Source organism: Rattus norvegicus, chromosome 16 (genome assembly GCF_021556685.1).
Source record: "Rattus norvegicus strain SHRSP/BbbUtx chromosome 16, alternate assembly SHRSP_T2T, whole genome shotgun sequence".
Taxonomy (NCBI): Eukaryota; Metazoa; Chordata; class Mammalia; order Rodentia; family Muridae; genus Rattus; species Rattus norvegicus.
Genome location: NC_141549.1, coordinates 19,720,683 through 19,736,897, shown reverse-complemented (window position 1 = coordinate 19,736,897; position 16,215 = coordinate 19,720,683). Strand labels below are relative to the sequence as shown.

At 50.1% G+C, this 16,215-nt stretch overlaps 2 protein-coding genes across 8 annotated transcripts in view; both read left to right on the top strand.

The window, feature by feature from the left end:
* The first annotated feature begins 8 nt into the window (after window positions 1-8).
* Window positions 9-7,886, top strand: Lpar2 (lysophosphatidic acid receptor 2). Its single transcript, NM_001109109.2, is given in 3 exon segments — window positions 9-106; window positions 941-1,682; window positions 3,565-7,886. Coding segments are annotated over 2 exon segments (1,047 nt in total). The 5' UTR covers window positions 9-106; window positions 941-949; the 3' UTR covers window positions 3,879-7,886.
* Window positions 7,887-9,908: 2,022 nt separating this feature from the next.
* The window catches only part of Pbx4 (PBX homeobox 4), a 35,796-nt gene continuing 29,489 nt past the window's right edge, over window positions 9,909-16,215 (top strand). For 5 of the 7 annotated variants that reach the window (XM_087588641.1, XM_087588638.1, XM_087588639.1 and 2 more), the window contains exon 1: window positions 9,909-10,117. Coding sequence is in view for 1 of the 7 variants with exons in the window: in NM_001108399.1 (NP_001101869.1) it covers window positions 9,975-10,117 (143 nt within the window). In the remaining 6 variants the exon portion in view is untranslated. The remainder of the gene's footprint in view (window positions 10,118-16,215) is intronic. The other 2 variants (XM_087588640.1, NM_001108399.1) reach the window with 2 other exon arrangements.

The window sequence follows — 16,215 nt, the reverse complement described above, 5'->3', positions numbered from 1 at the left end:
ACACGGGACGCCCGCTGCGCAACCGCTGGGTTGCAGGGCCATGGGTCTCAGTCCTGCCTCGACCCACCGCAAGCCCGCCCAATCTGCCGCTTGACTGGAGGCCCAGGTAAGACGAACACCAACCGGTTAAGGGTGGTTGCAGGCGGCCGAAGAAAGCGAGGCGCGCCCTTCTCCACAATCCTCCTAGCCCAGGGTTGTCTGTAATACCCTCTTTTGTCCCGGAGGCCTCCTTGGCCTTCGGTCTCACCCAGGAATGGACTGCTTTCAGAGCTCTTGCGCGGAATCTTGCCTATACCTCAACTTCTGGGCGGTCTCTCTGTCTACTCTGATCGCGCGAACTCCCCTCCGTGCCTTGGCACTGTCCTCGGGTGTTGACCACGGACCTCGCTCTGGTGTGCACACGCCCCCTGGCCTCTGCACTGTGCAAGGACCCTGGCACCAGTTTGATCTTATGGCTACCCTGCAGCTCACGCCGCCTTTGTGCTACCCCAGCCAACCCACCCACACCCATCGGAAACCACAGGTGTCCAACCCGGTCACCGATTAATGGCACGTGGCACTGAGTTGCAATGTGGATGCATTTGCTCTGGGTTCTTAAGAGTTTAAAGGGGAAAAGAAAAAACCGATCGGAGAACCTTTTTTAATTGTTACAGCCCCATTCTGCAGAGGCTAGCGGATCTCTATGATTTTGAGGCCAGCCTGGTCTCCCAGCAAGTTCTAGGCCAGTTGGGATGCATCGGGAAACCCTGCTTTCCGAGTAGATAAACAGACCTTGCTCTTTTAAGGTCACTTTGGCCCTCACCACAGACTTCTTGTGCAGAGGGCCTCTGAGTCCGTAAGTTGCACTCACCCAGTCTTGATTCAAGTCTCTGGCCACTGCTTGGTTCAAGCGTCCTTCCATCAGGGCCACCTGCACTGATCCGTCTTTCTGTATCTACAGGTGGCCACCATGGGCCAGTGCTACTACAATGAGACCATCGGCTTTTTCTATAATAACAGCGGCAAGGAGCTCAGCCTTCACTGGCGCCCCAAAGATGTGGTGGTGGTGGCCCTGGGGCTGACAGTCAGTGTGCTGGTATTGCTGACCAACCTGCTGGTTATTGCAGCCATTGCCTCCAACCGACGCTTCCACCAGCCCATATACTACCTGCTTGGCAACTTGGCTGCAGCTGACCTCTTCGCTGGCATGGCCTACCTCTTCCTCATGTTCCATACTGGCCCCCGCACCGCCAGGCTCTCCATCAAAGGCTGGTTCCTGCGACAGGGCCTGCTGGACACCAGCCTCACGGCATCGGTGGCCACGTTGCTGGCCATTGCTGTGGAACGGCACCGCAGTGTGATGGCTGTGCAGCTGCACAGCCGCTTGCCCCGGGGTCGTGTGGTCACACTCATCGTGGGAGTGTGGGTGGCTGCGCTGGGTCTGGGGTTGCTGCCTGCACACTTCTGGCACTGCCTCTGTGACTTGGACAGCTGCTCACGAATGGTGCCCCTGTTCAGCCGCTCCTACCTGGCTGTGTGGGCCCTATCCAGCCTGCTTGTCTTCCTACTCATGGTAGCCGTCTACACACGAATTTTCTTCTATGTGCGCAGACGGGTTGAACGCATGGCGGAGCACGTCAGCTGCCATCCCCGCTACCGAGAGACAACGCTCAGCCTAGTCAAGACAGTTGTCATCATTCTGGGTGAGTGGGTGCTCTGACAACAGCTTTAGGACCCCCGGGGACCTGAAAAGGTGACCCGAGGTAGCAGTAAGGGAGGGGATGTTTCCCAGGGAGATGACTTGGAGAAGACAACAAAAGATGTAATTGTGGCATTGAACCAAGCATTGATTCCAAAGAGGAAAAGATGTCTTGTGGCCAAGCCTGCTCAGGAGAAAAGGCTGCCCTTCAATTTTCATTTGTTTCTCAAAGGAAACCATTTAGTGGTCTTTTTTGTGTGATTGATTGTGTTTGAGGCCACGGAGCCCAGCTGGCTTCTCGACCTTGGATTCCCGACTCTTTGCCTTTGTCTCTCCTGGGCTAGGATGGGCTGGGCTAGCATTGGGGCAAGCTTTTGGCCACACAATTGCCATCCTCAGCCCTGGATGCTTTTGTTTTCTTGGTTTGTTTTGCTTTGCTTTGTTGCGAGATAGGGTCTCTATGTAGCCCTGGTTGTCCGGGTACTCGTTCTGTAGACCAGGCTAACCTTGGACTCAGAATGATCTGCCTGCCTCTCCCTCCCAAATGCTAGTTTTAAAGGTGTGGGTCACTACGTCCACAGCCTTTCTTGAGATTTATTTTTATTTGTGCATGTGTGTCTGTGTGACTGTGACATCGTGTCTCGGATTGTGCAAATTCGTGCAGGTGCATGTGGAGGCTAGAGGCATCCTGGGCCCTTGGAGCTGAAATCTCAAGCAGTCTTGAGCTGCCTGATGACAGGTGTTAGGGATGAGACTATGATACCTGCTCCTAACCATCGAGCTGTCTCTCTCCAGCCCTGGTTGTTATTTTTACTTATTTGTCTATTTGACTTTCTTTTGAGGTTGGGTGCCACTATATAGCCCAGGCTGGCGTGGGCTCACTCGGTAGGCCAGGCTGGTCTCAAACTCACACAGATCCATGCCTCTGTCCCCCCACCCCCAGTGCTGGGATTAAAAGTAACTCGCTTTTGGGTTTGGTTTTTTAATGCAGGGTTTTATGACGTTCAGGTGGACCTCAAACCCTCTCTGTGGCTGAGGCAGGCCTTGAAGCCCCCTGATCTTCCTCTTTCTATTTCCCTCGATTGATGGGGTGGGTGTCACTGCACCTGGCCCCCCCCTTGGGGTTTATTTATTTGGGGGACTAGAAAGATGGATGGGTGCTTAAGAGTACTTCCTGTTCTCCCCGAGGACCCGAGTTTAATTCCCATTACCCACATTAGGCTGCTCATAACCACCAGCAGCTCCTGGGGCTCTGATGCCTTTTTATACCCTCCAGAGCAGCAGCCCCGAGCATGTGGCCTCCGCCCATACACACGTAAATAAGATAAACCCCTTTGTGATTTATTTAGTGGGTGTGTGTGCACACCCTACAATTCACTGGGGACCATTTCTGGGAATCAGTTTTCTCCTTACTCTGTGTGGGCCCTTGGAATTGAATGTGGGTCCTCAGTCCTTCTGCGAGGCTTTAGTAAGGGGTAGTGTGGTTACTTTGGCTTTGGGGAAACAGGGGAACACTATTCCCATCCAAAATTGATTCTCCCCAGTGGTACCTGCCCCACTCCTCACCCCACTCTGTAACCAGCTCGTCCCGTGATGATGTCCCGTCCCCTTAGTAAACAAATCTAGAGAAGGCTCCAGGGTCCTGGGATTCTTTGCTCCAGTTAGGAAAGGTGTCATGCCGGCAGCAGGCAAATTAGAGAAAGGTCTATCTCTCTTAGCAGGTCTACTCATACAGGGAGCTTGTGTGGTTTGTGCCACTCAGTTGGTCACTGCCTGAGCACAGAGCTGTTTAAGGAGGTGCCCTAGTGGCTCACATAGTCAACCCCCCACTCCCACCCCCACCCTCACCCCCACCCCCACCCCACTAACCTGCCTTTGTCCTGCAGGGGCATTTGTGGTGTGCTGGACACCGGGCCAGGTGGTGCTGCTCTTGGACGGTCTGGACTGTAAATCCTGCAACGTTCTGGCTGTGGAGAAGTACTTCCTGCTCCTGGCCGAGGCCAACTCCCTGGTCAACGCGGTGGTGTACTCGTGCCGAGACGCTGAGATGCGCCGTACCTTCCGCCGCCTTCTCTGTTGCACGTGTCTCCACTGGTCGCACCACAAGTCTGCCCATTATTCATCCTCTGCCCGGACAGGTGCCAGCACCCGGATCATGCTTCCTGAGAATGGCCACCCACTGATGGACTCCACCCTTTAGTACCTTGGACCGAGGCAGGAGGCAGGAGCTTCAGTGGCAGCCCACGGCCACTGGAAGAGCCCCTGAGTCAAGCCCGCCCAGCAGATGCATGGCTCTGCCCCAGGACACAGGGATTCGGGGACATCTCCATGCACCTGGGGAGAGCATCCAAATGGGACTTGGCAATCCGGCTCTCAATCATCTCAGGTTTTAGGGTTTTTAACAGACATTTTCATATTTTTACTGTACATCTCTGGCATGTCTGTGGACTGCTGCTTCCTCCGTGGTGCTGTAACTGTTGAGATAGAAGAGGTGAGAGCTGTCTCAGGTTAATACCACCCACTGTTACAGGGTAGACTGAAGGCTACTGCCTTCCTGAGGCTACTGCCTTCCTGAGGCTACTGCCTTCCTGAGGCTACTGCCTTCCTGAGGCTACTGCCTTCCTGAGGCTACTGCCTTCCTGAGGCTACTGCCTTCCTGAGGCTACTTTCTGTTGTTCTGTTTTGCTTTTGAGACAGGATCTCATATAGCCTATGCTGGCCTTGAATTCACTGTGTAACTGAGGATGGCCTTGAACTCTTGATGGTCCTGACTCCACTCCCAAGTGCTGTACGGAAGCTGATTGCTCAGAAGCACTGAGCAGCCTGAGGGCTCACCTGCCTCCCCTTAGTTCGAGGGACCCGCAATACAGAGCAAGCCTTTCTTTTTTTTTTTTTTTTTTAATAAGCAAAGGCGAGGTTTATTACGGAGATCTATTGCGGAGATCTCTGGGCTGACATGTATCCTGCGCAGGAGACAGAGGTGTCGACCCAGAGCAAGCCTTTCCACTCTGAGGTACAGACCTGGGTTTTGGTTCAGTTTGGTTTGTTTTTGTTTTTCTGCTGGTTGGTTGGTGTTTTGCCATTAATTCAGTCAGTCTGTCCCAGTGTCCTGGAATTATCTATTATGACTCAGGGCTGCCAAGAATCCTTCAACATGGAATCCCGTGGCCTAGGCTAGCCTTGAACTTGCTGTATAGATAGGCAGGTCTTGAAATCCATTGTCCTGCCTCAGAGTCCTGTATGTCTCTTCCTGGAGTGTTACAAATATTCCTTTCCTTTTGCTTCTGTCCTGCCTCCAACTGTCCTATCTCCTTCTCAAAGAACCTAGGTTGATTTCCTGTTTGTGTAATCCTGCTTTTCCTTCTGCTGGCCCCCAGACCCCCTTGCTTTTCGACTCAGAGTATCACAGTGTACCCAGCCCATCCTAGAACTTACCATGCAGCTCAGGATAACTTCAAAGTCGCAGCTGTCTTCCTGCCCTGGCTCCCTGGGTACCGGGATGACAAGCTATATTGAAATGCGGCCTGTGTCTGACTGTACATCGTGGAAAAGCATAGATATACCAGGAGGGACCAGGAAACTCCATGAGGAAGGGGCCTGAGTGGAGCCTAGAATTAAGTCACAAGCTTACCTGGACTCTCGCCTTCTGAGTCCCCCGAGACCTCAGATATGCCAGGCCTGAGGTCAGCCCCCTCCCTGCCTAGGAAGCCTCCTGTCAGGCAGTGTGAGCCGCTGTGAACTTGGTTCCCTGCTCCCTCTCACCAGAGAGGAGTCAGGGTTATGCTCTCACCTCGGATTCCCATGCCGAATAGCAGCAGGAATTTGAAGCTCTGTCTTATCTGAGGCCAAATTCTTAAGGCATTAAAGCATCCATTTCTAAAGAACTGAAAACGCTTGTCTTTCTATAGTAAATGTTCTGGCTTTTCCCACTGCCGGGACCCTGCACACTCTAGGCTCGTTCCCCAGCACAGATCTTCTGTCCTACGAACCGTGTCCAAAAGGAAAAAACAACATAAAACTGAACTCTTCTAACCCTTCCACTAGATTGTAGTGGGCCTTCGAGTTGGGGACCGAACCCAGGGCCTTTCGAGTGCTAAGCAAGCGCTCTACCACTGAGCTAAATCCCCAACCCCTTGCCGGTTCTTCTTTTTCTCACCCTTTATCCCCTGGTTTCACCCTGTCACTAGATAGATAAAAAAGGAGGGGAAAGGATATTGAGATCTTTGAATCTAATTTCTTTCTTCCTGTTTCTTCTTTGAGCAGAGCCTCCTGACAAACCGCAGCCAAGCTCCCCACTCCCTACGGGGCTGTAGCAGTCGTACCTCAAAAAACGTTCCCAGAATTCTAAACCCCACACAACCACAGAAACGGCAGCTGGCAAAACCTCATGTTCCAAGGTGACAGCCCATGAACTCCTGCAGCCAGGTGTCCATGAAGGACAGCGTCCCTACCTCCTAGGAGGTCCAGGCCTACTGGACATGGGTCACTTTGGGCATGGAGGTAGCCAGTCAAATCCTGACTTGAGGACCCCTGCTGGCCTTCAGAAGCCAGCTCTGCCTTACCTGACCTTAGTGGCTGTCCTCTGTCGGCCTCACCCAGACTCTTTCTGGGACTGATCTTGTCAGCTTTTATGTTTCCTTTTTCCATCTCCACTTCTAAGATTTATGCTTTTTGTTTGTTTCTTTGAGAAAGGGACTCACTGGTTGGCTTCTAACTCAGGAGGATCAGCCTGCCTCTGCCTCCTGAGAGCTGGGATTAAAGGAGAGTGCCTAGCCATCCACAGATTTCTGCACTTGTGTGGAGGCTGAAGATAAATCAGAAGTCATCCCTGAAGGCAAGACTGCCTTAGTCCATATAGCGGGGCCTCCATCAAAGCCAGAGCTCACCAATACAGCTAGTGTCAGTGGCCAGTGTGTCCTGGGCAATCCCGTCTGCCCACAGGTCAGTCCGCCTCCCCACCCCTGTGTTTCTGTGGATCTGTGAGGGTCTGAATTCTGGTCTTCACACCTGAGCAGCAAGCACTTTAAGAAGTGCTGAGTCATTGCCCCACCCCAGCTTTTCCTTCTTGACTGCTCTGCTGGGTGGCATTTTTGTCTCTTTTAGACCATTTTTGTCTCTTTTAGGTCATTGGAACGTACAGTCATCTCCCTCCTCCCAGATCAGGCCTGTGCAGTGCTGTGCCTCTGTCTGACCTTTTGTACAAGGCCCCACTGTGGGCCCACCTTTGAGGGTTCTATTACTTCCTGTGGCTGGGGCTTAAGCATTTGAATTTCTTGACTGGGCGAGGTCTCCTTCCCCCATACCCTCCCACACACTTGCTGCTTGAGTTTCCTCTTCAGTAACAACAGAAGGAAGACTGACTTCCCAGCTGTGCTGACCCTTCAAGCCTTCACCTGAATTCTGTCTCTAAGCAAACATTCTGGGAGACTCTGTGACTGGAGAGGGATTTGTGTCCTTTTTTTTCCCCCTCCTTTTGAGACATCCCAAGCAAGAGAGACAAAAGGCCGGGGAGAGTTCTTTGCCTTGAGATACCCCAGAGGGTTGGTATTCAGCAAAGTCTCCATTCTTCAGCCATGTACTAGCATTTGCTAGATGTGGAATTCTGGGGTCCAAAGGAGTGACTGGGTCCAAGGACACCAGCAGGTGAGGGGCTTCCTACCGAGCCTGGTGACAAAAGTCCAATCCCTGGACTCATGGGAGGGAAGACCACCCAAGTCTTGAAAATTATTCTCTGCCCTCCACATATGCTCTATGGTGTGCGCACACACACACACATACACATACACACACACGCACACATGCACGCATGCATGGACGCCTACATGCATGCACACGCAGACACAGTGCACACACACAGAGGATGATGAAATTTCTAAAAGAACAGGTTGAGGTCACCTACGCTGGATCTTGCTAAAGCAATACATAGAGTTGACTTCTCCAGTGTAGAAAAGTACTAGGTTCTAGCTTCCTTCCTGCCATCCACACAAGTCTATACCTTTCATCTGCCCCCTCAGCCTCATAAAAGGGAAACGGTTTAGAGAAAGACATGGTTGTAGGGATATTCTTTTTGTGCACTGTGTAAAGAATGTCTTTGTTTTATTGAGATGCTGATTTTTGTAAATGCTCTCTCCCCTTCTGGCTGGTTTTAATGAAAAGCTTTAAAAATAAAATAAAAATAATAAAATAAAATAAAAGCTTTAAAAATAGAGAGGGTTGTTTGTTTTTAAAGCCTACAGTGAAGCTGGAGATAGTAGGCAGGACTTCCAGGGAGATACTAAACTCTGAAAGAGTCAGGCCCTAGAAGCCCATCCCTGCTTCTAGAGACTGAGTGGTAACAAGCCACGAGGCAGACATAGAATAATATAAATGGGTGGATAGTGGTTGTACAAGCTAGGTGGGAACAAGCCTAGCTATAAGGCCGAGGCGTTTATGGATGAATATGTCTATCTTCATTCAGAGCTGATGGGCAGAGAAGGTTCATACGGTTATAACAGGATTCTGGTGACCAACCAAAGAAGATTATGCCTGAGGGGCCCAAGACTTATGGGAAACCGCTGTATAGCTAACTCTCCAGGCTGGAGATGGTCACTGCCATGTTGAATGAAACGCTGTGTTCATTCATGCTTGACCTCACAAGTTTGGACCACTAATATGCTTTTGTAGAAACACAGGACTTACGGACAGGACAGCTCTCCTGATAAAGATGATAAACTCAAAGTGAGGGGAGGGGAGCGATGACACGTTTAAGTGCTGTACCTGTGAGGAATTAAGTGCCCATGCACCTGTGAGGAATCTCAGTAAAGTCCCCAGGTCACAAAGCTGCACTGGAGTGGTCGCCCCAGGAAAAGTCACGTATTGGAGACACTGATGCCCTTGAGGTGGGAAGAGTTCTGAGGAGTCATAGGAAGAGTTGAGTACCATGAGGGCTGCTGGGGCGAACTCCAGATGTGAGAAACTGAAAAGGAGCAGAAATTCCGAGGCTCCTGGGACTCAGGTATGGCAGGCCTTGAGGAAGAGGCAGGACCGGAAGTGGGAATTCTGAAGCGCTGTGGAGAGCTATGAGGAGGATCCACAGTTCTGAGGAACTAGCCAGGGCAGTGAGGGGGAGGCAGGGGATCAAGGGCACTCTTTTTTTTTTCCCCTCCGGAGCTGGGGACCGAACCCAGGGCCTTGTGCTTGCTAGGCAAGCGCTCTACCACTGAGCCAAATCCCCAACCCCAAGGGCACTCTTACTAGTGAATTTGATGTCAGTTTGGACTATACGAGGAGCTGCCTCAAGAAGTTGAAAAGTTAGGGTGCAGATGCAGTTAGGTTGGTAGGGTTTTGTCTGTATGCATGTTGCCCCGGCTTCCATCCCCATCACCACACAAACAGGGCCCTGTGGCAAACACCACTCATCCCAGCACTTAGGAGGTAGAGGTAGAAGAAAATTCAAAACCATGCTCCAATCATAGGAAATTCAGTCAACCTTCATTACATACAAGCAAACTTGAGGACAGCATGGGCTATATGAGCATCTGTCTCACGTTATTTATTTTTGAACGAGGTCTCTCTGCGTAGCCCTGGCTGTCCAGAAACTCAGGCTGGCTTGGCGCTCACAGAGATCCGCTTCCCTGATGCAGGGATTAAAGGCATGTGTCACCATTCCCACCCGCAAATTTTTGGAAAGTTCTGAGGAAGGAGAGTATGGAGATGGGGAGCCGAGAGGATGCAGGCCTCTGAGGAAGGAAACTCAGATGTGGACGGCTGTGAAGAACCTGGGCCCTGTGAAGAAGTGATAACCTAAGCAGATCCTGGACCAGCGAGAAGGCAGAGGCACTAGAACATGCAAGGGATGAGGGCCTGAGAGGGGGAAGGGAACCGTAAAGTCCACCAGATTTAAGCAGATGTGGGCAGTAGTCGTTACCATGGCAACCCTCAATCTGGTTCTTACTGGCAGTTGAGAAAGCAAGTTTCAAGCTAGTCACTGGGGAGGGGGAACAGTGCATGGTGCTGATTGGTGACAGCGCCCACAGGGGGGAGTGTCCTGGGGGGTGAGAAGCTCAGAAGAGAATCCCTGTTTCCTAGACAACCCTCAACCCTCAGCAGCCGTTGAGAAGGCTGTTTGGTGCGCGTCACGAGAGAGGGGGCGGTGCACAGAGAAGATTGATGAAAAGGGTGTTTCCGTGAGCAGTGCACAGCGGCGATTGGCTGGCGGGCTTGAAGGAGGCGTGGTCCCTGGGTCCAGGGCGGTTAGCTGCTGCGCGCAAGCTCCGGGATCGGACCTGTCCCTCTGCGCTCGCTCGGCCCGTAGTTCATGGCCGCCCCTCTGCGTCCCGTGCCGCCACAGCCCGCCCCGCGCCGCTCGCCGCCCACAGCTCCACTGGGCCATGACACGAGCGACGTCCTGCAGCAAATCATGGCCATCACCGACCAGAGCCTGGACGAGGCTCAGGCCAGGTGCGGATCCCGGGCAGTAAGGAAAGGGGCGGAGGCGGGATGAGGATGGGGACAGGTGCAGCTGAGCTTGGAGTGATGGACAAGCGGAGTGGCCTCGGGCCAGAGGGAGTGAAGGATATACAAGAGCTTGTCCTGAAATAAAGGGTGACTTCGTGAGGAAAGAGGGCGTCAGAGTTATGGAGGTGAAGACCGGGCCCTGGGAACACGAGACATTGTAAGGATAAGTGATCTGTTATTGTGGGAGGGGGATGTGGGGAGGAGGTAGGGCAAAGACTGCAAGTTTGCAAGACACAGTTGGAGAGAAGCGACTGAAGAGCTGTACTAGAATGATCTATGAAGGATCCGTTGAGAACTTTCAGAAAAGGATAGGGGGAGCTGGGTGGACATAGAGGGTACCCTTCTTTTAAAGTTTTCATTTTATGTGTATATGTGTGATGTGTGAGTAGGGAACTCAAGTTCTTTGGAAGAGTAGCGAGTAGCACTTTAACCACTAAGCAATCTCTCCAGTGCACCACCCCCAACCCGGCGGGCGCTTTTATTACCAGGATTGCCTCAAACTCACTTTTTTTTTCTTTCCTTTTTTTTTTTTTTTTCGGAGCTGGGGACCGAACCCAGGGCCTTGCGCTTGCTAGACAAGCGCTCTACCACTGAGCTAAATCCCCAACCCCCTCAAACTCACTTTTAAAAGATAAACTTGAGAGGATCTGTGGGTTCGAAGCCAGCCTAGTCTGCAAAGCGAGTTGCAGGACAGCTAGGGCTACACAGAGAAACCTGTCTTGAACCACCCACGGATTCCAAACAAACAAACAAACAAACAAAAGATAGCCTTGAACTCCTGGTCTTCCTGCCTTTACCTCCTTAGAACTGGGATGAGAGATCTGTGCTACCCACTAACCACACCCCATGGATTCTTTTTTAAAAACATTTATTTGTCTTTTGTTTGTTTGGGAGAGCCTGAAACTCACCCTACAGCACAATGTATAGCCCAGGAAGATCTCTTACCTCAACCCACACCCAGCTCTTGTGGTACTCAGGATTGAACACAGGGTTTTGTGCATGCACCAGCCATCAGGGACCCATTTTAAAATTTTTCTTTCACGTATGCGTGTGTAATACACGTGGCTTTGTGTGTGTGTGCATGCACTGGTTCACGTTGTGCATGTGTGTATGAGGTAAGAGGTCAGCCTTCCTCAATTGGGCTCTGGTTTTTTATTTACATTTATTTGTCGTATGGAATGAGTCAGGTGTATGAGGTCTCAGAAGCCTTGAGGAAGTCAGTTCTTTCCTTCCGCTCTGGGGTTCGTGAGATCAAATTTGGATTTGGATTATTTCCTGCCTCGGGTTTCCCTGTACTTGGAGTGACTGCAGAATTGCTGTTCCGGAGATGTAGAAGGGGAAGAAGCCAAGAATGGATTCAGTTCTTGCATAGGTCCCCAAAGGCTACCTCGGGAGCCGTTATTTGGTGCCCACACTCTGCCTCCTTGATGTTATTGCTGTTCTTCGAGACAGGATGTCTGTGTAGCCCCGGCTGTCCTGGAACTCACTCTTGAATCCAGGCTGGCCCCAAACTCACAGATTCGCCTGCTTTTGCGTCACTATTGTATTTTTAAGACAGGATTTCACTGACCCCAGAAATGACAGATTAGCTAAAGTTCCTGGCGTCCTGCCTTTATCTGACCTCCCCACCACACACAGGGTGAGGGTCACAGATGCTGTTACACCACACCAAGTTTCGTCATTTATGGATTCTAGGGAACTCAAGGCAGCCACTTCGCTGATTGACTGAGCTACCCTCCATTCTCTGAAGAAGAGCCACCACCCCTTTTTTTTCCTGAATAGGGTTTCACAGTGTAGACCAGGCTACCCTCAAGCTCAGAGGTCCACCTGCTCTACCTCCTGAGTGCTGGGATTAAAGGCACATGCCACTACATCTGACTTCAGAGCCCATTTTTATTACCTTTTAATTTAAAAAATTAAAGATCATTTTATTTCACATATATGAATATCTTTTTCTTCTTCTTCTTTTTTCTTTTTTTCGGAGCTGGGGACCAAACCCAGGGCCTTGTGCTTGCTAGGCAAGTGCTCTACCACTCAGCTAAATCCCCAACCTCCATATATGAATATCTTACCTACATGTGTTTATGTGTACCATGCACAGACCTGATGCCCGAGGGGGTCAGAAAAGTTGTCAGGTTCTGTAGATACAAATGGTTGTGAGTGCTAGAAACTGAACCCAGGTCTTCAGTAAGAATCGCCAATGTTCCTAACCACGGAGCATCTTGCTAGCCCCAAGACCCATTTTTAAAATGAACTTGATTAATGCTTATTGGCACTTTCTGTGTGCAGGACACTGTACTTGGGGGCTGACGTTGTTCTTGCTTCCAACATCGTGAGCTTGGGGGTTTGGGGCAGAGACAGGAAGTAGGAATATATTCATATATCCGCACACATAGACTGTGGCTAAGCGATGGGGGAGGCTGGCATGCTGTGTAGACTGTGGCTAAGCGATGGGGGAGGCTGGCATGCTGTGTAGACTGTGGCTAAGCGATGGGGGATGCTGGCATGCTGTGGGAAGCCAGGTGGAAAGGGTCAGACCGGACATTCAGAGGTCCCAGGAGCTGGGAAAAGATGTTCCCAGGAAAGAAAGGTGACGTCTGGGGTTTTATAAAGATTTGTTTTTAGATTCCTGGGTATTTTGCCTGCATGAATGTATCATGTCAAGTATGTGTCTGGTCTCCTAGAAGTGAGAAGAGGCATCTGATTCCCGGGAACTGCAGACAGTTGTGAGCTGCTCTGTAGGAGTGGAACCCAGATCTTCTGCAAGAGCAGCCGGTGCTCTTCACAGCCGAGTCATTTCCCCAGCCACCATTCCAATTTCAATAGGAAAAGACAAAAAAATGGTTTTCAGATCACCTGTCCCATGTCCCCAAATCCAGCGTGAGGCAGGCAGAGTTGCTAAAATCCATTTTGCTTTCACAAGGCAGCTTATTGTGTTTACAAAGAGGGCTGGTGTTCACAAAGGAATTCATCCACTCCTTTTAGTTACAGTTTCCAAAGGGTGTTTATTCTAAGGAGGAGAAGTTCATTTTTATTATTTTTATTATGTGTGCATGCATGCATGTGGCACATCTACAGCACACGTAAGGAGGTCAGAGTGCAGTTTGCAAGAGTCACCTGTTTCCTTCCACCATGTGGGATCTGGGGATGAAACTCAGGTCGTCAGGCTCGGTGGCAAGGTCCTCTACCCACTGAGCCGCTCCTGCCATAGCTCCCAACCTCTTTTGGGCTGTTGTTGTTTTTGATTTATTTTTAGTTTCATGTGTATGTGTGTTTTCTCTGCATGTACGAACACTGAACACATGCGTGATGCCCACAGAGTTAGAAGAAGACATTTTATGTGCAACTGGAATTACACATAGTTGTGAGCCACTGTGTGAGTTTTAGGAACTGAACCTGGGCCTTCTGAAAGAGCAGCCACTGCTTTAGCCTCTGAGCTGTCTCTCCAGCCCCGCTCTTCATTCATTCATTCATTCATTCATTCATTCATTTTATTTATTCATTCATTTGTTTGGTTGGTTATTAAGAAAGGATCTATTATATGACACTGCCTGGTCTAGTACTCCCTATGTAGACCAGGCTGGCTCCGAACTCACAGAGATTGTTCTGCATCTTTCTCCCAAGTACTAGGTTTAAAGGTGTGTGTCACTAAATTTGGTTTCCTACCTCTTTATATGAAATTTTAAGACATCAGTTCGGGTTGGGGATTTAGCTCAGTGGTAGAGCGCTTGCCTAGGAAGCGCAAGGCCCTGGGTTCGGTCCCCAGCTCCGGAAAAAAAAGAACCAAAAAAAAAAAAAAAAAAAAGACATCAGTTCTTTTCCATAGCCAGAGTTTTGTTTGTTTTGCTTTGCTTTGTTTTAAGACAGAGTCTCCCTGTGTAGTTCTGGCTGTCCTAGAACTCACTTTATAGACCAGGTTGGCCTGGAACTCAAGAAATCCTCTTGCCCTTGCCTCCCAAGTGCTGGGATTACAGGTGTCAGAGGCCACCACTGCCCGGCTCATATTGCCAGTTAGGTATTGAGTTGGGCATGAATACTGGGGCAGGAAAAAGTACAGTTCAAGGTCAGCCTGGGGGGCTGGGGATTTAGCTCAGTGGTAGAGCGCTTACCTAGGAAGCGCAAGGCCCTGGGTTCGGTCCCCAGCTCCGAAAAAAAAAAAAAAGAACCAAAAAAAAAAAAAAAAAAAAAAAGGTCAGCCTGGGCTACATACTAAGGCCAGGGTCTGTGAAATAACAAAACAACAACAATAACAATAATAGGAAAGGAAGTATTATTCTTTATGTTAAAATAATTGTGAAAATTGGTCCCTGACGCTTGTGTGTAGCTTTTGAGATCCTGGAGGCTCTGGTTTCCTTTTCTTCTTTGTACTTTTCCTGATAGAACCTCAGAGTTCTAAAGAGTTCCCAAGAGCTGGAGAGATGGCTCAGCAGTTAGGAGCACTGACTGCTCTTCCAAGGGTCCTAAGTTCAATTCCAGCAACCACATGGTGGCTCACAATCATCTGTAATGGGATCTGATGCTGTCTTCTGGTGTGTCTGAAGACAGCTACAGTGTACTCATATACATAAAATAAATCTTTAAAAAAGAATAAAAAAATAAAGATCACCCAAGTCCTGAGAAAGCTGCAGTCCTTAGCTGTCTCCACTCCAGAGGGATAGAGCTTGGCTGGGTCTTTTCCTCACAGTATAGCCAACTCTCTGTTGTTGGGGTTCTGTATCCTCAGACTCAACAGACTGAAAATCTAGGGAGGGGCTGGCAAATGGGAGTGCAGGTCAAGATGCCCGCTGCCAAGCCTGGCTCACCTGAGATCAATGCGTGGGACCAAAGCAGTAGAAGAAGAGAACTGACAACCAAAGGCTGTGCTCGGGCATCCATGAATGTACCACTGAATGCTTACACACACGTGTGTGCACACATGCACAATAAATGTAGTGGAAAGGACATATATTGAAGGGAATCGCTTTGAGTGATCCTGGTCAGCCTGGGATACACAGTGAGTTTCAGGACAGCTTGAACTACTCACTCACACCTTTTCTCAAGAAATAACATGCGTGCATGTGTGTGTGTGCGCGCGCGCGTGAGCGCCTGTCATACTTTGTGCCTGTCAGTGAGTGCCCTGACTTGTAGGAGGAGAAAGCAGTCAGCAGGCAGTATTCCTCCCTTGCTTCTCCTGATGGATTGTGGTATAGCAAGCCTTCTTAAGCTCCCACCTCTGTGACTTCCCTAAGTAAAGGACTGTAACCTGGGGTTATATGGCTGTATGCGACAAATGCATGTCCTCTTCTCAGTTGCTTTTGGTCAGTGTATTTTATCATAGTAACAGAAATGATGTTCACACACACACACACACACACACACACCCCACACACATACACACCACACACATACACACAATGTATTTTTTTAAGTGCATAGCGGGGCTGGAGGGGTGGTTCAGTGGCTAAGAGCTCTCATGGCTGTTGTAGAGGACCCCAGTTTGGTTCCTAGTGTTCATGTTGGGCCGTTCCTATGTACCTCCATATCCAAAGGATCCTCTGATCTCTCTGGCCTCTGTGTCTTTGCACACACAGAAATAAAAACAAATCCGGAGTACACAGGGAGATGTGTGAAGGGCATCTGCCACTGTGTCTTGCATAAGGCTGCCTCTTAGATGCTGGGACCCTGGCTGCAGCCTGATAGCCTGTCAGTGCAGTAGATTGAGCCAGCTTCATCTCTCCTGCCTGGACCAGGCATCAAGAGCTTCCCACCCACCATGTGAGGCCTCTCACCTCTATTATCCTGTCAGATGTCCTTGTGGAAGCCATAGCTTGTCACAGTTGTCCCCTAGTATACCACCCTCTTGTCCACACTTCTTTACTTGCAAATGTTCATTGCAATGAATCATTGATCTGGCTCAAGGCCTCTGACTTCTACACTTATCAATACTGACTGGATCCTCACCAGGATTTCTCAGATGTCCTGTTGTTGCCCTGTGGCATGGAGATCCTGCAGCACTGGATCTGCAGGACCGGTCCCTTCGTGTGCTCCAGCTCATACAGATG